Genomic DNA, 27536 nt, shown 5'->3' with positions numbered 1-27536 from the left:
TCATGCGTAAACTGAAACTAAGGGCGTTCTTCCAGAACTATGAGAATACGCCCAATGACCAATCTGACACGGGACTTACGAAAAAGTCCACGTTTACCCCACCGGACTCCACCATACCGGTCGAACTCTTAGCATTTGAGAAAGCTGTCATGGAGGATCTGGAGAGACTGCCCACCGACGCAGGCCACAACTTTCAGAACATCTCCAGATTAGAGAGAATGGCACTACATGAGCTGGCTAATAATCAGGAAATTGTGATTAAACCGGCCGATAAAGGCGGGGCCACAGTTATACAAACCTATGAAAACTACGATAGGGAGTGTAGAAAACTTCTGGAGGACAGACGTAACTATGAAGTACTGAGAGATGACCCAACAGAAGAAATTAGAATCTGCATCCAGATAATGATTGAGGAAGCGACAGCTTTTGACTGGATCTCTAAAAAAGAAAGTGAATTTCTGATTCGAAACAATCCGACTACTCCGTATTTTTATACGATACCAAAAATTCATAAAGTGGCCCCATATCCACCTGGGCGCCCTATAGTATCGGGCATCAATTCAATCTTAGAACCATTATCTAAGTTCGCAGACGCTTTCCTCAGACCTATCGTACAAACTACCAGTACCTACTTAAAAGACACCAAAGCTGTCTTACAACTGGTGAAAGAGATACAGTTCGACCCAGAGCAACACCTTTTAGTAGGTTTGGATGTAGAGAGTCTCTACACGAGCCTCCCCCATAAAGAAACTTTGGAAATAATAGAGGAGGTTCTCTTCTCCACCGCCTGGCAATATCACACTCCCAGGCAGGTGGTACTTGAGTGTATTTCCCTCACATTGATGAAAAACTTCTTTCAGTACGAGAACACCTACTACCTACAGAAACATGGCACGAGCATGGGCAGTACTTGTGCGCCCAGTCTGGCGGGCTTGTACGTACACCACCTTGAGACGTCCAAGATCCTGAGCAATGAAAATCCCTACAGAGACCATGTAGTAATGTGGAAGAGGTACATCGACGATGTGCTGGTAATCTGGAAGGGCGATCATGACTCAGTCAATCTATTCATGGTCTGGCTCAATCAACAAGATCAGTTCCTGAAATTTACGCACACAGTCTCCAAAGACAACCTGGTGTTCCTTGATCTGAACATCTACCCGAGGGATGGGAGACTAAAAACCAGCACCCATTTTAAACCCACAGCTAAGAATAGCTTGTTACTTTTTCACAGCTTCCACCCTCGACACCTACGCGAGAATCTACCATATGGGCAATTTCTCCGTTTGCAACGCAATTGTAGTGACATCAAGGATTTTAAAACCCAAGCAGCAGACTTGGAGTGCAAATTACTCCGTAGAAACTATCCTAAGGCAATCATCAAGAAGGGCCAGAAGCGAGCCCGCAACAATAACAGAGAGGCCCTACTAGAAGAAACAGAGGCAAAAGAACCTGACCCAAGACCCATCTGTGTTACAACATATAACACCAACTCTAACAAAATCACGAAAATCGTCAACAAACATTGGAGAATGCTAAATTGCGGCAAACTAGATTTTCCAAAACCAATGTTCTCGCACAGGAGAGGCAAAAATCTGAAAGATATTTTGGTCCACACAAGACCCAGAACCACGGAGGGTAATGCCACTGCCAGACTCTCGGAGATAGGAGGCCACCACCCATGCGGTTCATGTACATCTTGTCAGTACACACAAAAGAGCCGCACCATCAGGTTCTCCAACCAAACCGTTTGGGAACAACGCGCCTTCACAAACTGTAATAGTCGCAACATGGTATATCTAATCACGTGTCCCTGTGGTAAGGAATACGTAGGGATGACGAGCAGACCGGTAAAAGTTCGTATGAACGAACACCGCAGCAATGTACGCTGCAAAAAAACTACAACGAAAATGGCGACACACTTTGTCACTGAGGGTCATAGCATCCACGACCTGAAATGGACAGTCATTGAAATGTTCAAAAATGACAAATTTACTAGAAAAGGAACAACGCTGGGTACATCGTCTAGGTACACATCGTACCGGACTGAATGATGATATACCCTGGTCCAGTTTGAATCCCTGATTATGGCAGCACTAACAGCTGTCTCTGTCTGTGTTTCTCCTTAAAAGCTGCTGCTGAACATTGTTTTCTTTCAACCTTATGACCCAACCTGCTGCCTTCTAGGTGTCTCTCAACAAGTTTTGCAACCTGATGAACCATATTATCTTATTGTCACCTTTTTCTTTGTGTGTATCAACCAACCCAGCTTAAATGATCGTTTTTTAACTGTATCACCCAAAAAAATCATTTCCTAATGATTATCTTGTCTATGAATAATAGTGCCAGCACTGTATCACCAGTCCGGTTCTCATGAATCTGCGTGATTTCGAATATTCATTGTCACTGGGGGACCGGGTGCACTACATTGCAGACCTCACTGGGCATGCGCGGAGTCCGATCACGTTTCTCCTAGAATGCTCATTGTGCACCGCGCCGGTCCACACATGCGCGGCTAGCGCCGTGCATTTTGGCGCATGCGCGGAGCAAGGACACCGCACCGTCCTCCACGGCGGCCGCTTTTCCAAACTATTCCATTTAGAATTAATGCATCACAATACTAAGCCTACGGGGATCTTTCTACCCATAACTTTACTCTATATTAACCCTCTGGAGGCGAATACCTTAAACATGGCCACCACATTAACTATATCCCGGCACTTCATCAGTTCTACCACAGGTGTCGGACATCGGCAATCAGACCCACCCCACTTAACTAATTACTACAGCTACTTGAACTCCCGCCCCGACCTCCATCCTCATTACCACGGAGGCCACGGACGGAGGAGGAAGCACATAGAGGCTGGGAGTTGAGTAAGTACGGCATAGCCGAATTAAAGGACTAGAAAATAGAGGCATATGAGGTGCCATTGTTAAACCTTTTAGGAACCTTCTACATATGCATCTCTGTTATTTTTATCGCAACTACAGCTGGACCCCCCCAATACCCCTCCATCTACTGTTGGCCCATGAGGCACTGTTCCTCATCATAATAAGTATGTACAGCCAACCTCTCTCTACTACAAATGTATAGAATGTGTGGTTTCTGTGTGTGTGTGTGACTACCATTGAAAAAGTACAGATCCCTCCCAGGTTTTCTTTCTAAGAATGGAGAACAACTATATGTTTGTTTGTCCCTTTCTTTACAGGTACCTAGTTAATAGCGTTTGGGATCCGCGCAATAATAACTCTGTGCTCTTGTCTTTTTAGGCATACTACATGAGTATCTTGTTAGTAAGGGTTGTGTGTTAGAATATTAATTGTATATCCATACACATAGTTCCCTTTACCTTCACTTTTTTGTAAATACACCCATTGTGGCGACTTTCTAGTGAGTGACAGGGGGATCATTAACCCCGGTCCTGACGAAGGGCATGGAGCCCCGAAACATGTCGACCCACATAGGAAAGTAAGCACATAACCCCGCTTATCCTTTCCGATTTCACTTTTTTAATAATACCAGCCAGTGTTTATTAAATAGTTTTTGTATCACTAGGCCAGGTATTTTTTAACATCACCTTCCTATCACTCATGACCTCACTGACACTCACTCCATTTCACTCACATAGCACCCACATTAAAAAGGTGCTCCAGCGTAGTCGCTTGTCGCAGCACTGCCCCGTCCGGCAGCCGGGCAGGAAGACCCCGATGATGAAGCATGACACCAAGGGCCCTTTTGGTGTGTGAGGGGTATTTTAAACAAATGTGTGTATTCCAGAAACACCAGGATACATACAAACAGACCCCCTTTTGAGGTGGACCCTTTTTGATTATAGTTGCATTACTTATGCCACCACAGCATCACAAAAAGTGACGCAATGGTGGCGTAAAAGTGTAGCATGCCTTCATAAGTAAGGCCCAGAATATTCTGAGGCTTATTTATGAGAGGCTTGCATTGCCAGAGCATCACTTTTTTTGACCCTCCAGTGACGCAAGCCTCTCAACCATACCTATGAGGCGGTGTAAAGTCACCCTGCATGGCTTCATAGATATGAAGTAAGACATTGAAGCACAGGTCACTGTTTGGAAATGCTCTGCTTCAAGGAGGTGTTCCAGGGGCTTTGTGTGGCATTCCACTGCAACACCCCTAGATTTTGATGCTGGCCCATATTTACAAAATCACGTAAACCTGAAGAGCTTTAAAAACAGATGCCTCCCCAGTGGAGGTGTAACAAGGAGAGATGCTTTATTTCTGCTAGCTTTTTCCTCTTTCCATGTGTGCTGCATTCTGCAACTCACATAGAGAGAAAAACTCGTCTCTGGATTGTTTTTGTGAAGGAAGGTGCCCCTTCCTGTACAAAAATACTCCTGCCTGTGTTGGTTCTAGACTGCAATGTGTGCGCCAACACAAGGGAAAAGGACAGGAATGCACCATATTTCATAAATACGCCAATTTTTCAAAAATAAGGCCCTTTGTTTATAGCTACACCTTTGACTGCACCCCCATGCTCGCTGACCTTTGATTTGCTTAACACTGTTTAACGTTATTTCCCCACGGTAATAATTATTTGCTGTAGTAATTGGGGGCTTTTATAGTTGTTGATAGTTGATGATGAAGAGTACAAACTAGAAATTTATGTCAAGTTTAACAAGGGGGTCTCGACATCAAAAAGTTTGAAGACCTCTGCACTAAGGTCAAGTTTACTAAAATTTCCTATGTTGCCCATTCTAACCACAACACCCTAATTCAGCTTCCTCATCCGTTACATGTCCTGAAGATGATCTCGAACAATTTAGGTCGAAACGCCATCGACTACCTACAACATGAACTCCTCTCACTCAAATTTTTTTTGAGGAGTCTATTATTGTTGTCAATGCGATGTCTATTTTAATATCACCATCACCTTTCACGTCACGCTTATTATCCCTTACTGTGTGAGCACCTGAATATTATTGTTTTGGAAATAAATATCGGTCATAAACTGATTTATTTGTCCCTGTGTAAATTTTGCATCGCTCCCTAGAGGAATTTACTTCCTAATCTCAAACGCAGTGCCCCCCACAGGATCTTTTCTATGGACCTTTTGGCCAAACCAGAACCCTTGTTTTTCTAAAATACTACACCCTTATGAAAGCAGCATCTGTCACTAGGATTAGACTCACTCCAGAGGGATACCGCTGAAGTTTTAGGGACAGTCACAGACTGACCAGTTTTGGGTAGATTTTCTGGACTTCTCCAGTTAGGCACTAAATGGCTGGATGATGGGCAGCCTAGCGAGTAGTTGTAAAGGGATGTAGGATCTAACGAGAGAGTGCATGATCAGTAACAGTCTTCGAGTTGTACCAACACCTGGTTGACTAAAAGCTAACTTACTCCAGGAAACTTGCAAAGGAGGTAGACCTCTGGGTTACTACCAATGTCTGGGACGGTACCTAGGAACGAACCTGAAGAGAGTATTTCAGGTCTTCCCCACGCTCCACCCAAAACTAGGAAGAGGGATCTACACAGTGGTCCAGCGAGATACAAGTAAAGTGTGGGAGGGAAAGGGTTCTCAGACCCCTTCAAAGAATAGGATGGTCTGATGGGTGGTAGCAAAGGGCACTCTATTCAAACCCCAGTGGTTTGATTGCTTCCAGCAAGCAAGGTGGCCTGATCTATATGAAAATACCACCCATGAGTGGGAGATCTACAGGGGTAGGTAGACTCCAGATGCTCATTGACTACACTGGTACAGCATTACCACCAGTGTACAGCAAGCTAGAAAGGGCGCCCCCCCCCCCCTCACCCTCCCAAGGGCAACCAAAATACTTAGTTTTCTGGGAGTACCACTCCCAAGCAGAGGGTACGCAAGCCCAGCTGGAGGGGGAGGAAGGACTCCCCCCTACATCCTGTTTGGCTGGCTCTTCAGCTGAGGCTAGTCTGTTGACCACTCCTGTACTGGTGGGGGGTAGAGTGGAAGTAGAGTGCCTAACACCCGTGACAGTTGCCCCCCCACTCCTCTACTTTAACAAACCAAAGAGGTAAGAACTCAGGAGTTCTTAGGAAACCCCGTGCCAGCCCCAAGGCTGGGAGAGGCCCAAAGGACCCCATTTGGGGCTTCCACAGGGTAGTGTACAGCCTGGGCCCTGGCTCTTTCTTGCTGTCCTTTTGGACAGAATTTGCCTTGGGTTGGGACAGAAATCTGAGCCAAGGGGTGGAATGGGCTACATTACTGTGCTGGCCATGGTGGTAATGCCTGCCTACTGGGACGCACCTGTGAGTAAGTTAAGGTTGGATGCTTCACCCATGGGGTCCACAGATGAGTAAAAGGGTTTCTCATGGTTCAGTTCAGACGGTCAGGAGAGCAGACAGATCCAACCGAGGAGAGGGGTATGGAACATACAATTGACAAGATTGTAAATAGGTAAGGACCATGTTCAGGAAGTTATGGCCCTCCAGCGATAAGTACGTAATGAATCTAGGACTTATTATTATTGGAAATGGTGCTAGAAGGAAGGGGAGACCCTCACAAACCCCTTATTCTGTATAGTAAAACCATACAATCAGTTTGTCATACAATTGACAAGTGCTACTACAAAAGAGGGGAATTATCCGTGTTCTATGGCCTAAGCAGAGAAGTACGTCAAGGTACAGATTAGTCTACGCTGGCTTTTGGCTGGAGGGGGTCGTGAGGGACCGGACCCTCTGCAGGGTCATCCAAGCTTTTTGCCTTAGCCATCCCGATTTCTGAACCTGTTTTTTGCTTTTCGCACTCTATGCACTTTCCCGCTGATAACTAGTGATTTAAATATGGAGAAATTGGCTTACACGCAGTTGGTACAATAAATTTACTTGTACGCCCGAAGCAAAGTTGAACATACCCAGGACCAGTAAACTGAATGCAACTAGTGGGGTTAATGCACTTATTGTGCCACCTACTTAAACAGCCCCTGTAAACAAACCCCAGGCTGCCTGCACAGCCTGTGCCTGTGGGCAGTTTTAAACAGCCATTTCAACCTGGTAAAACCTTTTGCCAGGCCTAAACCTTCCTTTTTAATACACGTCACCTCAGTGGGTCAAACTTAAGACATGTGCCTAGCCTACACCACACCACGGTCGGCCTGAACGTGTGGCTTTGTAACTTGTACACCCTCTGTTTGCACTTCACGCCCTTTTGCTCTGCTTTTGTCAAAATCTTTAAAATTGCATATCTCCGGGTCCATTGATTGGATTTTGGTCTCAACGTATTAAGTTTTACACTATTTTTCTAAATCAGTGTGGGATTTTTTTTGTTTCACATAGTTTGTGCCCTGCATAAATACTTTGCCCTAGCCTCTGAGTTAAGCCGGTCTGTCAAGCTACCAGATGGTTATGTACAGGTTAATTTAGTGATTAGTAATTTTTGTGGCTCACCCAGACCGGAATTGTGGCGGTTCCTTGACAAGAGATCACTGCCCCCTGTTGCTCACATTGTTATTCATCAGTGTTAAGAGGAAGATACTGGGATGCTCACCATCTGTTCTCTGCAGGTCCAGTTGGTCAAAGTCACAGCTGCATTTTTCATGAATTGTATCCCTGTAGCACAACCCTTCTGCCTGCTTCTACCTGTACTGCTGCTTCTCCAGGAGACGTATCTGATGTGTACCTTTTTGGGCTCAGGGATAAGATTTCCTGCTCCAGGAAGCTTTGTTTTCAGGCCTGGTGCCCGTAATTTAGCCATTAGCACCAGAGGCGAATCAGGTGTCATTAAAGGCAACACCGGGTGTTGTGGCAGCGATGCTGGCATTCGCTCTGAAGACTGGCGCAGGAAAGGGGCAGAATGTCGCAAAGGGAAGCACTGCCAGACTAAGTCCAAACCGCACCCCTACTAGTTCCATGGGGCAAAAGGGTGCCTTGAGGGAAAGATGTGAAGGGGAAGTGGCGGTACTAGACATGTCAAACATGGCATTCAGGGAGAATGCTGGATGTATGCCTTCAGCAGGAAACTCTGGATAGGCCTGAAGGGTAGTGGTCCTGATCTGTGGCTCCTCAGGAACAGCAGGAGGTGGTAACGCCACCAGACCAGAGCCTGTATGTATCGGTTCAGAAAGGAAAGATCTCGATCAAATCTAGTTTGAGACTCAGTAGAGGTCTGAGCACCACTATGGAGCTTACTGTTCGTGTGTGTCACGGTCATCATGTCTCATGTTTAGGTTTACTCTCTTGTGATGACTGCAAAACCAGGGACCTCAGCGACCACAAATGAGATTGAGACTCTAACCTGGTGCTTATCTAATGGCTCTGGGGTGCATACTCTTGCAAGATTCATAACTTTGAAACGTGGTCAGAACTGAGGCACCAAAGGCAGATGTTGAGTGGGTGAAAGACATCTGACCCAGTCTCTACAGGGTTTGAACCCTGATCGCTTATGGGGAGACCAAGGGCACTGAAGTAAATATTGAAGAACTCCTGAAATTACCAAAGAGCGAGCTCCAGGTCCATGTTGAAGGCCGGGGTATCGATGACAGGGGTCCAGACGCTTTATGGCTCTAGTAATAACTTTCTGGTGGATACACGAAAAGCAAATTTCACATTCAAATACGCCTCCGATGCCAGACTAAATCCCAAATCTTTCACAGCACTGCATGGCACAAAACATTTTGTGGGGCAGAGCAGGTGAAATGCCCTTGCTGTCAGCTCCACCTGTCATGGCAGTAGTGCTACGTGAACATGTGCAGATGCACGTCACAGCCTGGAGTTGTGAATGACAGGAACTCCACACAACGCAGAGGTAGCATTCTTAGCACTTGGAGCCTGGGCTCTCCGATCTTCTGAATACTGTTCCTTAACCAATGTGTAGCAGATCTTAATGCAGAGGACTATCAACTTTAATAGGGTCCTCTTCTGCAGGACTATCAACTTTAATAGGGTCCTCTTCTGCACAGCTTTCCTTCGCACCGGAGAACACCATAAAAAGTCGATTGTCCCCTTGATGGTCTCTGGTACAATAAATGTAAGAGCTATTTCAAAGAGTGAGGAGGAGCAAAGAATGCAGGCAAACTGATGGACTGCCAAACTTGGAAGAGAGTCTTGACTTAGCAAGAATGCAGCTTGAGACATCAGCATCAACTGGTCTGGTGAAAAGGGAGGTGTTAAGGTGGTTGCACTGAAAGTGACTAAAGCTCACTCAAGTGAGGAGCTCGTGTGATCATAATGAGTAAGACTATCTTTAACCCCTTGCATGCTGCAGACGGGAGCACTACCTCGCTAGTGCTGCCATCGGCTGACGCAGCCCCGCCCACCTAATAGTACACCCACACACCGGCAGATGGCGGTAAAGTCAGTCAACAACAAGCAGCTTTGCATTGGCTCAAAGGGCGTACACCTGTGATGTCAAGACCAAATTGAAGACCCACTGTAGCAACAGTTTCGAAAGGAACACAAACTACACCAGACCACAAATGTGTCCCAGTGCTTGGCATAAATGGATTTTGTGGCAGGGTGCTTGGTGGAAACGATGACATCACCGTAGGTGGCAGGTAGAATGCAGGCAGCTACCACCATTCAATCTCCAGGCATGTATGTGCAGATTTTGCAGTGAAGGTTCCTCTCGCCTGGACAGGAGGTCTTACAACAAAGTAGCCTGATTGAGCATAGATGTGCATGCCCAGAACGTCTGGGTACCACACACGCCTGGTCCAATTTGGAGCCAACAGGATGACATGGGCCCGGTTCCTCATGTTCAGAACTCTGGGCAGGAAAGGCAAGGGTGGAAAGTGTGCAGGGGCCCCACGTTCCATTTCAATCTGAACACATCCCCTGACTAATGTTCTTGCAGAAATGCCACTATGTACACATTTTGGCAGTGCACATTCCTGATGGTGGAGAAGAGATCTAGCCAACATTCTCCCCACTGTTAAGATGCACTGTGCAACGTCAAGGTGTAGGCACCATTAGTCATCCGCCAGATTTTCTGCTCTGGCATTCAGGGACCTGCCTGGGGGTTTGGGATTAGGAAAATGTCCCAGAGATCCAACCAACTCCCAAACCACATGACAGTATTGTCCATGAGAACTTGAACCAACCTGCCATTGATGGATGGCAGAAAAGCCTTCAGAGCCAGACAAATGGCCCACAACTCCAGCTGCCTGATGTGGAGCCGGACCTCTGCCAGATAATCCCAATTACTCAAAGAAGTCCTCCCCTGCTCAGCAAAGACATGTCCATAACCAGTTGGATCTGGGTGGGGGAGGAGATTGCTGAACCAACTGTGCTCGAGCAGCCACCACTTAATATAGAGTCACCTCTTCCAAGACCTGAATGGCATCAAGCCTATTGGGACTTCAAATTCCATTGAAGAGCCCTCATGTGTCACCTGGTGTATCTGACGAGGATGCAGGAGGCTAAGAGGCCAATAAATATAAGAGCTGCTCTTGCGGATCAAAGATAGAGCCATAAACATCAGGATCATAGTCCAAATAGCCTGGAATCATGGCTGATGGAAGGCCTTGAACTCTGTGTCCATGATTACCCCAATGAATGGAAGTCTCAGCAAAGGAGTGAGGTTGGGCTAGGGTTCACTGATAATGAACCCCAACTATGTCCAGATGTTCACAGTTGTCTGGCGGTGGTTCAATTACTGAACTGGCTGTGGAAAGTAGGTTGACGAGGTATGAGAAAACTGGTATATGGCAGCCTCCGAAGATGGGCAGCAACCATGGTCACCATTTTCATGAACTGTTGGGCACTGATGACACAAAGGGGGCACAGCAAACTGTGCCTAGCCTACCTTCAACCAGTATGTGGAACTGTAGGATGTATACAAGAGTACATGTCCTGTGTGTCCAATGACACCATCTAGTCGCCCGAGTCGAGTGCAGAGAGAATCCAAGTTCAGAGAGCATTGCGCAGTCTTCCATCTTATATAGAAATTGTCATGCTGAGACTATTTGGTCAAAATACTTAAGGCTGCTAAAAATTCTTATCTACTATGTAGAGTCTTTGCCCTGGTGGAAACTTTCTGCAGAACCAAAAACCTTGGGTCGAACATACTGCACACAAGTAGTCAACTGTCACCTGCACAGTTACTCTTGAATACAAAGATTTATAACATGTTCAAACCTCTATACACCTATGATGCATTCGGAGCACAAGCGTTTTGTAAACACCCATTAGCTGGACATAGGGTGTATGAAATTAGTTAAGGAGGTAATATGGTACTTACCCGCCACTATATAAACCATAAAACACTAATTGGATGACTTCAATTATGTCATTTTACATTTCAGTGATGTCATGAGTGATGTAAAATGTGAGGTCATAAGCAGTGCAGGGCAGGGGTGTAAGTTAGTTCGCTCTGCTAACCAACTAGAGAATGTAGGGTTTTTTCCAAAAAGTTGCTGCCCTGACATTTACACACTATCACTTTAATGTTTTTTTCCCCAGTGAATATCTAGCTCTTCATAGATACACACACATGTACACACATACAAACATTTCACACATAATATTCAAATTATCGCTGGTATACTGCTACCTTTGTCAAGTATGGATTTGGCAACCTCTTCAGCACAAACATGATGGAGAATCGGAAATCCTTGAGACAGGAAACATTCCCATTCCCAGTTCACTAGTGCAATGGATTCCTGGACAGGAAAGCCAGCAAGGGCAAACCGCAACATTACCCTACCTAAGACTGCAGTGGCATAGCCATCAGTAGCATTTTGTTAGATGCATTGAAGAGTGTACATAGCGATTACCCTGCAATGCACACGCGTTTGAGCGCGTCGATGCAGTCACTGGAAGACTGTTGAGACATTAGCATGGTCAGAAGATTAGTCTCCCAGCACTCTGATGCTTTACTTCAGGGCCGTCCAACATTGGGCTCGGATCTGACTGAGGCAGTGCATAGCTTTAACTCCTGGATTGGTCATGGGGTTAGCTCTTCCATTAAGCCTGTTGCCAGTACCAAAAAGCGCTCTTCCCCCTCAAAGCCCTGGTTTTCGAACGCTCTGAACGAACTGAAACTGGGTTGTAAAAAACTGGAGTGCTGCTGTAGGCGTGAATATTGCCCCCTGGCCAAGGTAGCTCTTTGTGCTGCCCAGAGGGAATACTATTCTGCTATCAGGATGGCTAAAAGTAGCTATTATGCTGGTAGGCCAATAAGGCCAATAACAGCAAGGACATTTTTGCCATTGTGAAGAGCTTTCTCTACTCCTGTGCAGAGCAAATCAATGCCACCTTCCTCGTGCAGTGTGAGGACCGGTCTTCCTTTTTTGTTGACAAAATAGCTGGGATTCAGGATAGTCTGCACACTGCTTTTTCCATTCAAAGAAACGCTTCCTGGGCATTCCCACTGCCCCTTCGCCCCCCTGCCAACTTGTTTAGGGAATTTACGCCGCCAGCTGAGTGACATACTAGCTGTTCTAAAATCCCTGAATCCCAGGTCCCCCACTGACCCCTGCCCAGCTCGTGTTTTAGGAGGGGTGGCAGAGGTGGTCAGTCCAGAGGTTACCGAGATCATCAACCTCTCCCTTCAGACGGCCACCGTCCCTACGTGCTAGAAGCAGGTTAAACTTCTACCACTTCTAAAAGTAAAAAAAAAAAAAAAAAATCGGGGCTCGATCCATTGGTTCCATTTAACTACTGACCCATTTCTCTCTTGCCAGTGTTGGCAAAGGTTTGTGAGAAGGTGGTATTTCGCCAGTTGGAGGCCTTTGTGGAAGCATCAAATGCTTTGCACTCTGCTCAATCTGGGTTTCGTGCTTAATACAGAACTGAAGGAGCGCTGGTTGAAATGTCGGAGGCTATCAGGGAGTGCCTAGACGGAGGCGGCAGGGCGGCCTTGATTTTGTTAGACCTCTCTGCCACCTTCGATACGGTGCCACATCAACTTCTTCTCACCCGGCTGTGATCCATCGGTATTATCGGCCCTGCTTTGGAGTGGTTAACATAGTTCCTGGACAACCGGACTCAGCAGGTCTGGGTGCCCCTCTATTCGTCCTCGGCCAGGATACTCTCCACTGGGGTGCCTCAGGGGTCCACTTAAAGTCCTATGCTGTTTAATATCTACCGGACCGCCCTGATCTCTTTAGTTGAGGAACTGGGTGCAAAAATTATAGCCTACGCGGATGAAACCCAGGTATTATTTACTTGGCCGGGCTCGGATCTGGATGCTACTATTGCTCAGACCTGCCTTTCATCGGTCTTCCGCTGGCTCGCACTTGCCCAACTTAAGTGCAATGAAGAAGAATCGGAAATACTCCTTTATAGACAGTTCCCTGTCAACTTTAGAGAATTATTGTGTCCTCCCAATGTGCCTCGCCCTAACTCTGTGGGGAATCCGGCAAAAAATTTGGGGGTGTGGTTCAGGGAAAATGTAAAGTTTGACGAACACATCAAGAAATTAACCAGTGTGTGCTTTAGCACCCTCAAGGCTCTCCGAAGGTTCTTTCCCCTGCTTCCGAGGGAGGCTAAAGAAATGGTAGCGGGTTATCTGGTCAAGCGTCTCCAGATCATACAGAACGCTGTGGCTAGACTCCTACTTAACATCTCGCGGAGTTCTAGTGTCCGGCAGCATCTGCGTAATCTGCACTGGCTCCCAGTGGCCCAGTGGGTGCTGTTTAAGACCCTTATTTTATCTCACAGGGCTATCCACGGTCAAGGGCCATTGGACGAGGAGACGTTTCACCCTGTATACGCCAAACCACCCCCTCCGCTCTGCTACTCAGTGCCTGCTGGCCATCCCACAGTTTCGAAGGGTGCGCTTAGGCGGACAATCTATCTGTGAAAGCTGCCGCTGCCTGGAATGCTCTCCCCGTGGAGCTTCAGGTCATTCAGGACTTCAAGCTTTTTAAAAAAAATCACACAAAACTCACCTTTTTAAATTGATTGAGTAATTCTCTTCTTTCTCTGCCCACTTTTTAGTTGTCTGTGCACACGCTAGGACACTCTTGAGTATTTGAGCATGCTACAAAACCCTCTATAACGTAACAGGAGTGTTCTAGATGGAGTAAGTATTGGTAACACACGTACATTTACTTAGAAGGGATACCAAGGCTTTAAATTCTGGCTCTTTCACAAATGCGTAGGGATAACAAAGTGGAAGAATATGCGTATCTTAATGAAGATAACTCATTCTATCAATTTAGGTGATCTGCTCTTTTTTACATGTTGGGAACTATTGTTTGATGGCGCAACCTGTTTGGAATGTGAGACTGCATATGCCATGCCAAACCAGCTTCAAGAAAATAGCTTGTGCAGAATACCCTGGCTGATAGGAGCATAGATGTATCCAGAGTAATGCTTACAGAGATCAAGAGCATGGACCAGACTGCTGCCCCACAGATGTCTAAGGAAGGTATATTCCTTGGCAAAGCCACCAATGCTGGCTAAAGTTTGAAAATACAGAAGGCTATCCATCTCGTAATATCTTCCGAAGACTGTCGTCTGTCACTTCCACTCTTAACCTCGGGGGAGAGGGAATGTCACGACTGATACCACGGATTTTGGTAAAATGGTTACTGATGCCACTGTATAGTCACACTTGTCAGTCACACTTGAACAAAATTCATGCAGTGAAGTCATTTTTTTATTAATTTATTTTACCCAGTTTGTACAAGAATTGTTCAGACTATGATCTACTTAAGCAGTTGACCTGAAGCTCCACTTCCACACTTTATAACAAGTTAATTATTAATTCTATAAACATTACACACAAAGGAATTACAGATAATGTACAACAAAAGTTATAATACAAAAAATATTGTTTATGAAATGTTTACTTGACTAACCAGAAGAACTATAGAGCTGCTTTTTACATTTGAATATCCGTGTAGATTTACTTATTTTTTTTATAAAGTTTGGTGATTAGTTTAAAAATAGACTGCGATCTAAAAGAATTCGCCAACATCTGCTCTTTTGTCTCGGAGTTTACTTCGAGCTTTTGTTCGTGCCTTGAAGGCAGCAGAATTGTACAAGTGCTGAAAAATAAAAGAAAAAAAAGATCACTCATTGCAATAATGAATAGTGTATTAGTTTCAGGCAAAGACATTTATCAGATTGCAAAAGATGGTTAAGTAGCACCCCTGCCGACAACTTGTCAATATGTTGGTGAAATTGCTAGACCTACTTTCTCAAAATGGATTACTTTAGCTAGCAAGTAACCATGCAGTCACTATCCCAAAAATAGAGGCATTTTTGACAAATCATCAATTAAAGCTCGAGCCATACATGGCTAAGTAAAATTTATCGAGGTCTACTCTGTTAACGGGTAGATTGCATTAGTGAGGGCAGAGCAAGTAATCAGCCACCATTTCACAAAAATGCTGTCAACATATTAAGAAACCTCATTATTAGTGTACAAAGAAGTTACTTACCTGTAAAACTGCTTTTGCAGGATGGGAACCATTTCCTATAGTAAGTAACAAGCTAGTACGTATCTTCTGCCACCTGCCGGTCAAATCCTAGCAACATACTAACATTTCACTTTTCTACCTTAAACAGAGGATTAACCACTCCCTCACTGGTGCCGGTGCCATTTTCGGAGCTACTCGTCATTATGCAGAAATGGCACAGTGCGCCCCCCACCCCCTCCCTTTCTTTTGGGGAGGATGAACGGACTGCATGTGTAATACTACACAAACGGTGGTGACCCATTGTTAAAGACTAACCAAAGGGAACTTAGTATCCTTTCCCGAAGGTCAAGAGCCAGACCATGCGGCCAAGTGACCTTTACAATGAAATGCCATGGTCTGTCTTTATGAGCCCAGACGAGAGGTTTGGCATTTTGACAGGCACAAAGTAATTTAGAATTTCCATCCTTAGAGACTGTAATGCTACCACACTTCTAGAGCTATGCAAATTGCTGAAGTAACCAGTTAGAGAACTGTCAGTTCGGAAACTTGCGGATTTATTATTCTAACATATAAAAGGGCAACTGATTTTACACGAGGAAACATGTCGAACAATAGGATGTCAAACTTACTGGAAACAGATGGGAGCAACAGGCTCTGGGATAAAGGGACTACTGACGGGCAAGTGCGCAGATTAGAACAGGCTGGCAAGGTTGTGTGAGGTGTTTCAGCTAAACCCGAAAGAAACTGAGGCACCATTTCTTATGACTGGTCATCTAAAACGCAAATAAAGGTTTACCTTTCATTAATTATTGTTGGAGAAAGTGCCCCAGAATTGTTCAACTTTCCTGAAGCATTCCAAAATTATGAATCAAGAGCAACATTCAATTAATGATGTACTTACTAAAATATCTTGTTCGTTATCCTGCCAGAAGGTGGCAGAAGATTCAAACATGTTAATATTTAAAATTCTCATAACGCTATTCGGGAAGATCGATTTGTAGGTTCAACCATACGAATGGCAAAGTCAAATCTGACTGCGAGTCCAGATTTACAGATGGTCCGCATTCTCTGTTCTCAGTAAAACAAATATACAGCATCTTGGGATATGAACGGTTAATCCTACAGTCTTCAGCAGCAAAACCATCTGCAGCTCTTACTTCATATAACCAAGGAAGCAAGTCACCCGAGTGCCATTTTAGCTTGAACAGCCCATTCATCTCTACGAAGCTGTGGACTATGCCTTACACCAGAGGTTCCCAAACTGTGCGCCGCGGCGCCCCGGTGCGCCATTAGGAGAAGCCAGGGGCGCCGCGCACGATGAGGGAACAAGCTTGTATCATGTTGAGAAAATGCATCTGAGCAATTAAGAACTGATGCGTCTTTTGACACCCTACCTGTCGCCCTGAACGAAGGATGCAAGTGAAGCTTAATTAAATAACACCCAGCTGCAGTGCAACACAGGGAGGTTGCAAATGGCACCTATTTAATCCAGAATCGTCGTTTGGCCCAAGAGAGAACGACCGTCATACGCGCTTACTTGCTTTTACGCAGCCTCCGCATATGGCCCCCATTCACAGCAATGTCTGACGAGCGTTATTACTGCCGGTGTTCTAAAAGTAAGTAACAGGTTGGTTGCACACTATAAAAATCATTGCTTTAACTTTATCTGTAAAGAAGGGGAAAATGACAAACTCGTGACCCCCAAGCCTGTGTACTACTTATATGCAGGCTGCTGTTACTGCATGCCTTTCGTGTGAAGAAACCCCGCGCCTGAAAGTCCAGTATGCAAACTCGCTGTGGAAATAGGCAGCATACAGCCAGTATTATTTTCCCGGACCCAGCCTGACCCTCATTCAAGGGCAGGAAGGAAGCACGTAATAAACGGGTTCCTTCTCCGCCTCAGTGAAAGCTATTTTATATAGCGCGGACATGGCCCGTAGGTATCGGAGCGCTTTACTAAAACAGCATGATAAAATGGTACAGCAAGTTACTCTTACAATAATTATGTTCAGTTATTGTCGCTGCTGAAAAGGTGAAAAGCCTCAAACACGCCTGTTACTTTCCTCTTGGGCCAAATAAAACCTCTCTAATTTTATTGTAATTGCATGGATGTAGCTCTTACTATCTCGAACAAGACATGACAGCGTTGATACGTAAATTTAACTCGTCGTCGGAGAGGCTGTTAATTCACCCTAGACTGGGCCACCTATGTTTTTTATGGGAAGAGGAGTGCAGCAGTGGGATGAGAGAAATACAGGAAACTAAAAGTGACACCAAGACTTTCAGTCTCAGAAAACAAGGGCAAGTCCCCCAGGTGGATGATGGAATACACGGGGTAAAACAAAGTGTGAAAGATTCAAAGAGGAAGAGAAGGAAAGCAGGACATATAGGCAGAGGGAGGGGAGAAAAATGTCTGAAGAGAAAAGGCTTCGACAAGAGGTGGAGAAACTAAAAGGATTATGGAATAGAAGACGCTTTAGCTTTTTCATAACTAACATTTTTATCATTAACTGACTATAAACAGATACAGCAGGGGTTGCAAGAATGCAAGCTTAAGTGTGATTAAAAAAGGTTCATGGAAACATATTTGGCAATTAATATTGTATAGTTTCTCACTTACACAAATAAAGTTTTTATTAAACAACTGTTATATTTAAATTTTGTTACAAATATGATTATAAAACCTTCATCAGCTCCATCCCAAGTAATGTAAGGGAGGAAACGGGAAAAACTCCCGTTGTCGGGGTTACATCCCCCCAGCGATTATATAAAAAAATAAAAGTGACATAATGGGGAGCCACGGCCAACTGCTGATTAGGTCAAGGGAGCCACAGGTCGAAAAAGTTTGGGAACCACTGCCTTACACTCTTCCCGATGCTGGGTTGGTGCAGTGGTGTGGCTGCAGCTGCTCTTACCCCTTTTAGAAATGGCACTGCCATCATGCAGTTGACAGAAGGGCAGTGTGCTTGGTGGGAGCGGGAAGCATAACACTGAAGAGTTGAAGGGGAATAGCCTGGACAGACAAGGCACCGTGTGATTAGATATTGAGAGTCTGGGCCAGACATACTTTAACTGACAGATGAGGGATGGGGGTATGCGAGGCCGATAGGAAGGCAAGGATAGAGGTGTGGCGCCAGTGGTGAGAAGTGGGAGCCGGGTGTGAGAGGGGCCTGGCGAGAAGGGGTGGATGATGTGAGGGAAGTAAAGAGAGGCGAGGTGAGAGACGAGGATGTGAGGAGAGATTAGGATGAGATGAGAGGAGGCAGCAGAGACAGGTGAGGGAGTCAGAATTCGATTTGATAGGTCACGGATGAAGAGAAATGTTAAGTGGCGAAGGAAGTGCGGCAATGCAAGAGGAGAGGTGAGTGAGAGAAAGGTAAGGCAGAGAGGTGGCTATTACATTTATTTATTAATTATTTAGGAGTTTATAAAGCACACAGCTACCCCCAACGGGGGTGTCCCAGCACTAATGCAGACAGCAGATGATAGGTGAAGAGTGGGAAACTAGAGGTTGGTGAACAACCAGGTCTTCAAGGCATGGTGAAAGATGGGTTTTGACTCAGAGGAGCAAAGGGAGAGGGGCAGGGCGTTCCAGATTTTGGAGGTAATGACTGCAAAGGCTCTGCCACCCATTCTAGAACTGCGAAAACGAGGGGTGGCAAGGAGAGGAAGATGGTTAGATCAGACAGTCCGGGTGTGTTGATAATTCTGGAGTCTAGCTCTCAGGTATGCAGGGCCATGTCCCCGAAAAGCTCTGAAAGCCATAAGAGCCTAGAATTCAATACATTTAGTCACCAGTAACAAGTGGAGCTTCCTCAGATGCTCGGGTGGTGGAAAGGGATTTTACAGATCACTCTGGCCACAGCGTTTTGTACAATATGTAGAGGCCTAATCAAATAGGCAGGAGCCCCCAGGTAAAGACTGTTGGCATAATCCAAATGGGATGTAAATAAAGCATGGATTACCGTCCGACAGGACTCCAGGGGAAGGAAGTGGAGGAATTTACGCAACATGCCGAGCTTCCCAAGAGGGGGACACCTGTCTAATTTGAGTTTTTCAGGAAAGTTCCTTGTCAAACCGGAAGCTGAGGTTCCTCACGAAGTCAACCGGCTTGGGAGGTGGATTCATCTCAAGTGGCCACCAAAGCATCGGGGGAGGCAAGATTTTTTGACTGAAGAAGAGTACCTTGGTTTTGTCCGAATTAAGCTTCAGAGTGTTAAGTGACATCCACGCCGAGATGTTACTTAGGCAGTGTCTAAAGTTTCAGAATGCCGTTTTCCGAATTTTCTTCAAAAGACAATACCAGTTGGCTATCGTCAGCGTAGGAGATCACCCTCACCCTGCAGGATTCGACCAGCGCCGCAGGTGTGATAGGTAGACGTTAAAAAGGAGAGGACTCCAGGGCGAGCTTTAGGGGACCCCGCAGAACAGGGGTTTCTCGTCGAAGACGAACGGATGGAGAAAAGCTGATGTCTGGTTTCCCAGAAAAGACCCTGAATACTCATGTTGCCTCATCTATCCAGAAGGATAGGATGGGAAACAGTGTCAAACGCCGGGGACAGGTCGAGAAGCACTAGCATGGCTGCTTTGCCCGAATCAACGCTCACGGATGCTCAGAGACTTCTAGAAGGGCGTTCTCAGTACTGTAGCCGGATCTGAAGCCGGACTAAGTCATGGAAATGGTTACAGGATTCCAAGTGGTTGGAAAGTTGTTCCTGAAAAAAAATGTCAAGATTTTTTGCCAGAGCCGGTAAGAGGGAAATGGGTCTAAAATTTTAAAAACAGTAGGGATCCGTTGAGGATCACATCAGAAGAGCCTGCTTCCACCCGGCGGGGAAGGTGCCAGAGCATAGAGGTGTTCCATATCTGGTTCAGTGGGGTGTTGAGGGGTGACAGGAGTTTGAAAAATTGAAACATGTTAGGGGTCGTTGTGAGAACCGAATTTGCAAGTTGAAAGTTTTTTAAGTGAAGCATTGGGAGAGATAGGACGGAAAGTGGTCAAAGCTTAATTTACTGACCAACCCAGCAGCAGAATCTGGATTATGTTGTGGGGGGCCAAAGGTGGAAGAGATAGTATACATTTTATCCAGAACGAAATCAGATAGCCCTTTGCACAGGTTTGAGGGGGCGGGGGGCCGCGGGGGGTTATTGACTACACTAGTGGTGACCGCAGACTTGGTAAAATCTTGTACAATTTTAAAGAGGGTTTTAGACTAATTACCTGCAGAGTGGATTTCATTAATAAAATACTCTCATAGTAGTGCGTGTAAGTTTATGAACATTTTTAGGGCAGCTTTATATACGGACTTAGCTGTGAGATCATAGGATAATCTCCAGATACGCTCCAATTTTTTGCAGTGGCCACACAGAGCTCAGGGGAGAACCAAGGGGTGATTTTTTTTGTCTTGACCAGTTGGTGGGTTTGAGGGGGGCAACAATTTCTAGAGCAGAGGTTAGCCAACTGTTAAAGTTTACTGAGTCTGAGTCCCCTGACAGTTGGAGGTGAGTGGAGGAGAGAGTGCAGGAGTCATGCTATTACTCATGACGTTGCACCATTTCCCTCTGTTTTCAGTTATAGGGGCGACTGGGAATCAGAGGGCAGTGACAGGTTAAAAGGAATAAAAAATGATCGGACCAGGTAAGCAGTGAGGGGGGGCCTGTTTTCAGATTTGGGTTGTTAGTAAATATCAGGTCTAACGTGTGACCAGCAGCATGCGTGGGGCCATTAATCAGCTGGGTCAGATTGAGGCCTTAAATATCAGGTCTAACGTGTGACTAGCAGCATGCGTGGGGCCATTAACCAGCTGGGTCAGATTGAGGCCTTCAAGGGTGTCCATAAGTTAACATGCTTTGGTGCAGTTGACATTGTATGTACATTTAAATCTCCCAAAATCGTTAAATTATTATGTTTGAGCGAGAGGTCTGACGCTGCATTATGAAGTTCTAGCAGGTGATGGGAGGGGAGTTAGGGGGTCTGCAGACCAGAATTCCGGCACAAACGACGTTAGGAGCCATTGTAATGCAGAAGTAAATGGCTTCTAGGGACCCCAAATTGGTGAGTTTTCTGTGAGTTAATTCCCATCTAGTGCGAAAAACCACTGCCACTCTTCCAGATTATCCGCCCTGTTGAGCCCCAGAATCCGGTAGCCAGCCGGAATGGCTAGGGTGAGGTCGGGGTTCGAGTTGTCCTTGATCCAGGATTCGGTCAGAAACATTAAGTCCGATGAATAGAATTCCAGAGAGCCAAATGTCATCTGCGTGGTGAGGAAGGGATCTACAATTGATCAAGCAGGCCTTTACGGGGGGAATTGAGTCATAATACAGTTAGAGGGGGCAGGGGTAGTAGGAGCAACTGGGATTAGTGGCATGGAATCTGCTGTAAGAGAATTGACATATTACATTTTGATGGTGGAAAGAGCCATAAGTGATCAGGTTTAAAAGGGGGCTCACAGTCCCTGACCCTCATGTTTAAGGAGCTGAGCCCTGGACCAGAGGATTGGTCCATAGAGGGAGCCACGGACAGCATGGCCGGCACTGGCTGGGGTCTGGATGTAGACTGGTTTGTCTTTGGCGCACCAGCGGCATGCCCACGTCCAAGCCGTGAATGGCATTGGGCCTAATTAGGCAGCAGCAGCTAGACTGCTGACCGTCAAGCTCCGCCCCAGCCTTAGGACCGGAAGTGAGGAACCTAAAATGCCACCAGATCCCTCCACGCAATCGGAAATGACCCGTGTTGGGGTTGAAGGTGCGTGCCTGCCGAGAGGTGCCAAGTAAGCAAGGTGAGTGGTGCAGTGAATATAAAATAAAGTAAAAGTTGGAACAAATGACAGCAAGTTAAAAGTTCATGTAAAGTAGGCGCAGTTAGGCGTTTAGGGAGCAATTAAGACGCTATTTTATAACAGTATTCAGAATGCAAGTGCCTTACTACTGCGCGTCTCCGCGTATTAAAGGGTGAGAGAAGAAATCTTGGAGGTAAAAAGAATTTGATGCGACATGGGTGAGGGAGAGCAGGGATAGGGGAAAAGAGGGATTTCTGGGGTGGGTGCTGAGGTGACAGGAAAGATGGATGTAGGTTCAAGAAGGTGTAGACGAACAAAGGAGAGATGGGAATGATGAATGGGGGTAGAGGGGTGATTAAAGGTTAAGTGAGAGTTTGAATGGGGAAGAGTTCAGAGGTTGTAAAAAGGGGTGAAAGGGAGTGGCCTGCAAAGGGAGAGAAGGCTCCAGAGTTTGAGAGAGGGGAGAAGGATAGAAGGGAAGGGGTGAGAGGAAAGAGGTGTGGGTAAACTGCTTATCTCTGCACAAGACCACCCAGGTTTTAAGTGACCCCTGCTGCTCTCAGCCAGGGCTGCTTATAATGTGGCAACACTGCGGAGTGGAATGCCCTTCATAAAGGATGACTAGACATCTTTCTGTTTATTGCTGTATTTTGGTTATGAACTGGTACTGATTAGTTGAAATCTTTGCCAGTGTTACCATGTGTAAAAAATGTCAATGCCACATCACATAGCATTATTTACATTTTTGTACCACACAACGTAATTGACCCTGCTACATAATCTTGTCCTCCCTGCCTCCATTCCAGTACCCTCCCTTTAGGGCAGGCTGCCAGTGCCCAAAGGGATGGTGTGGTCTTTTTGTTTTGCTGCTTGCTCACCTGTTTTATGGTCTGGTGGACTATTTTTACTGTTGCTTTCTACACTATGACCACAAATATTTTCTTAAGCAAGCACAAATGCATGTAGTCTCCCATACCTTGCAAAAAACCTATACAGCGTAGCCTTTACAAGTTTGCAACTGCTGCATAATTTGGTTCTTCTGTTGCCTCATAATTCCAGTAGGCCTGCCTATAGGGCAGTCTGGCAGTGCACAAAGGGGTGGCCAGGCAGGTCAGTGTGCGGGCTTTTTATTGGCTGCTTGCAGGCCTGTTTTGTGGTCTGGTAGACTGTTTTTACTGTTGATTTCTGTGTAGTTAGCCTGTGACCAGTCACCAACAAACCTCCGACTTACTAAACACTAATATTTCCCCACCGTAAAAATGATTTGCTGTGCAAATGGGGGGCGTTTATGGTAGTCAATGATCAGGAGTACAAAGTTCTAAAGAGGTTTGTCAGAAGGCTGGGGTCAGTACCTCTGAAAATTTGGACAGGGGAGGTGACGGCATCCAAAAGTTTGAAGACTTCTGCTAAAGTGTATTATTAGCGGGTAGGTCCCAGCTCTTTCCGTCAAAATATAATCAGCAAGAACCAATATGCCAAGGCACAGTCAAGAAACCCTAGTCGACTCAGCACGGACCAGTGTCTCCCCTTTTTTTAATTAAGACCTGCTTAACAGTTGCGCTGTTCACCCTACCCAGGTCACTCATGGGACATCTTCTGGCGACAAAACCCCTCACTACCATTGCCATGCTTATATCACCCATGATCATATAGCCCATCATCCACCTCCCAAATGGAGGACTAAACAGTAAGCTGTTATCCCTCCTAACTGTACCTAGAGGGGAACGTGGGGCCCACTACAGCCAATGCCGATAATTCAATCTGTCATTTACTCCATGTCTAACACTTAATCTATTCACACTGTAGGCAACTCCAACTTCGATTTTCAACAATCCAGTTACCACAGATGATAAACTCAATCACTCCATCTCCCACATGACAACATCTCTTGCTATCAACCCGCCTCCACTCCTGGTTTCCAGATTTACCAGTTTTTATTAAACCATCCACACTACCACAAGGTGCTCAGTTATTGGTCAGTCATTAACACAAGAAACTTTCAATCAGATTAACCACCCACCAGTCGCAACAAGCATCTAATTTGTGTGACATTTCCCACCACAATCCATCAAAAAATCTTTACTGCAGTAACTGGAGGTATCACAACCTTGATACATCTATTCTAGGAGAGGCCATGAGCCCTCAACAAAACACGTGTTTACTCGAAACAAAAATCAGCAGCATAAACAAAAGATCCTACCAAACTGCTAGCCACTCCCAACCTTTCCTCTCCAAGGACCATAACAGAAAAGGCAGTTAAAAATCTACTTCAAGAATGCATGGAAATTAATCCTCTTCAGCACGACCAGTGACTGTGCAGACCTTCAAGGGGTGGCTATTCGGTTAAGGGCAATAGTGCTGAGTCCCACCCCATAGCTGCAAATATCCCTAATTTTCTGACCTCTGTGGCACGCTATATTGTGAACCATAGAGTTCTAGTGAAAAGGCCGAAAAACCTGGGTTGGTGTTTCTGGAGCTGCACTGCTTGAATCCAGTTACTTCCACTAAACTAAGCAGTGGGTCATAACCTTATGGGAATGCCAGGGGTAAAATTAGTAGCATTCACCTAATGTTATGTTGTGTTATGTTATACACTCTTATAACGCGCACAGCTACTCCAAGGAGTGTCCCGGCATGAGTCCAAGAAGAGTCACCGAGCTGTCTCTAGGGGAAGAGATAGGTTTTTAGAAGTTTCTTGAAGGCCAACAGGTCTTGCGCAATGGAAACGGAAGGGCATTCCATGGCTGAGCAGCCTTTACGGCCAGAGAGCTGCCGTCCATCTTGTGGCAAATGAAGCGGGCGCTGTTGCTAAAAGAAGTGCTGATGAACGTAGTTAACTCAATGGGACATAGAAGGAAAACCGCTCCTGCAAACAGGAGGGCCATGACCATGGAGGGCACGATGGGCGATAAGGGATTTGAATTTGACCCGATCAGCCAAGGGAAGCCAGTGGAGTGAGCAGAAATCTTCGAGCACACTACTCCTCTTGGAGATTCCAAGGAGAAGCCTGGCAGCCGCATTCTGGATAACCTGGAGTCTATGCAAAGAGTATCCCGGGATGCCCACATACAAAGCGTTGGTGTAATCCAAACGGGAGAGGATCAAGCCATGGATGACAGTCTCTTTAGCAGGCCTAGGAAGAAGAGGACGAAAGCTCCTTAGTGTTTTAAGGAGGCCAAAGCAGCTGTCTGAGAGTTTCTTTACCTGGAAGGAGAGAGAAAGGTTATCCTCAAGCCAGGTTCTTCGCAGGTTTTCCATTGGAAGTTGGTAAGGGGGGGCGGGGGCTTAGGGGGGGGGGGGGAGGCCAGACCGTATCTCTGAAGCCAGGAGGGAATTTACCATAGAGGAGAATCTCTGACTTGTCTTCGTTACATTTGAGTTGAGCGGCAGCGAGCCACTCAAAAACCAAAGACAAGCAGTGCGGATGTGAGCGCACTCAGGGAATAAGGCTACATCTCAGAAAAGAGCTTTAAATGGGACATGGTGGAAGTAGATGGGATGATTCTCGAACAAGCACTTGCTTAAAGTATCGAAAGAAGGTTCTTGATTGGGTAATTGAAGGCTCAGTAATTCTCTATCGAGACACAGTTTCAAACAGATTTAAAAATGTAGCATATAATCCGTTCTACATAATGGCATAGGAGAATACACTACAATGAAAAGGGATGTGCCGACAGGTGTCTTGAGACTTAAGAATGAGAAAAATAGAAGACCAAACTCTGGGGGAAAGGGACGGTACTCAGGTACCAGGTATATAGAACCCTACCACTGAATTAATACACCTGAGCACAGCTGACTTACATACAGTTTGAGGCCAAACAAGATGGCATCCTACTGGAAAATGACATGTACAGTAGAAAGGAAAATGCTACCAGTATGCATCTGTTCTTGGCATGTAGGGCTGCAGATTCACACACTAGTGCATAGATCGCCATCTGGTGGTGGGCCCGGATGATTACACTTTGTTGTTATACTGGAAGAGTCTTCAGATTGTTTTTCGCCATTACGGGAAATGGAGCTGAGTGAGAACAGAAAGATGTCCCATGTATAGTGTATCTAATTAAGATATTACTGAACAGATAAGAGGTATTTGAGGAGGTGGGTGGGCGTGTGTGAATCTGCAGCCCTACATGTGAAGAACAGATGCATACAGGTAAGTAGCATTTTCCGTTTGAGGCATATAGGCTGCAGATCACGCACAAATGCATTGATTGCATAGCAGTTTTCTCCCTTAGCGGCGAGTACCAGTATCTGTTGCAGTGGTTTGAAATAGTGTTTTGAGTACAGCCTGGCCCACACTAGCTTGGTGTTTTGCTTGCACATCTACACAGTAGTGCTTTGTGAATGTGTGCAGTATAGTATAGACCATGTAGCTGCGTTGCAGATATCTAAGGGAATGTTCCATAAAAATGCCATGGATGCTCCTAGTTTACGTGTGGAATGAGCCCCAGTTTTTGAAATGGGATTACCTTTGTGCGGAGGAGAAAAGGACACAAAAAGCTGCTTTGTTTTACTAAATGGCTTTGTCCTATCAATATAGTAGAGGGGAGCTCTTCTAACATCTAATATATGGAGAGCTCTTTCAGCAACTGTTTGAGGTTGGGAGAAGAATACTGCCAACTCAACAGCCTAATTGAGATGGAATTTTGAAATTACTTTTTAAAGGAATTTGGGATTGGTCCTTAGACCCACCTTGTGATGGAGTTACAAGAATGGTTCTTGAATTGTAAGTGCCTTTATCTCGCTTACCGTTCTGAGTGATATAATAGCCACTAGAAAAGCAACTTTCCATGAAAGAAATTGTAATTCACACTTATGCAAAGGTTCAAATGGAGGCCCCATTAGCCTGGTGAGAACAATGCTGAGGTTCCATACAGGGAAGGGTGGTACCTTGGGAGGAATTATTCTTTTAAGACCTACCATTGGGGCGCTAGAGGGCGCACTGCAGAATGGCTGGCTGCTGAGTCGGCTCCGCAGGACGGGTGCGGGAAAAACGTTCCCCGCAGCCGCTAACTCGCCCCACCTGCCGAACAAAACAGCTGCATGGACGTCTGAAAGCCCTGACTCCGTGATGTGGAAGTATCAGCTATGAGGGGAGAGGCAGGACGGAGAAATCTGCGAATAACCGGGTGAAGGTACGAGGCTGTCCAAAATGGCGGCGCTCGATCGTGGCGACAAAGGGTGCAAATGAACGCTGTCATCCCCAAACGCTTCCAAGCTTGAGCTGAACCCACCCAGTCAACAACGAAGATTAAGCGCCGGTGAACAGCACAGGTACGGGATGCTTGTTATACACGGTGATATTGCTGAGGAGCAGATGCGTTCCAGGACAGCCGAAATGGCGGCAGTGAAACGCACGACCGGCGAACCCGCGACTGCCGCTGCCAGTACTCCATTAAATTAAGACCGCATGAGACCTGGGGAAGGACCACTAAGCGGCAA

The 27536-nt window shown here is 45.9% G+C and overlaps 1 protein-coding gene across 1 annotated transcript in view; it reads right to left on the bottom strand.

The window, feature by feature from the left end:
* Nucleotides 1-14541: 14541 nt before the first annotated feature.
* Nucleotides 14542-27536, bottom strand: part of IFRD1 (interferon related developmental regulator 1) — a 95672-nt gene continuing 82677 nt past the window's right edge. The window contains exon 12 of the mRNA XM_086919313.1: nucleotides 14542-14940. Coding sequence (XP_086775439.1) covers nucleotides 14851-14940 — 90 coding nt within the window. The 3' untranslated portion in view covers nucleotides 14542-14850. The remainder of the gene's footprint in view (nucleotides 14941-27536) is intronic.

The sequence above is a fragment of the Lissotriton vulgaris genome, chromosome 1_1 (genome assembly GCF_964263255.1).
Source record: "Lissotriton vulgaris chromosome 1_1, aLisVul1.2, whole genome shotgun sequence".
Classification (NCBI taxonomy): Eukaryota; Metazoa; Chordata; class Amphibia; order Caudata; family Salamandridae; genus Lissotriton; species Lissotriton vulgaris.
Note: the sequence above shows the minus strand (reverse complement) of the source record. Positions and strands in the feature narration are given on the sequence as shown.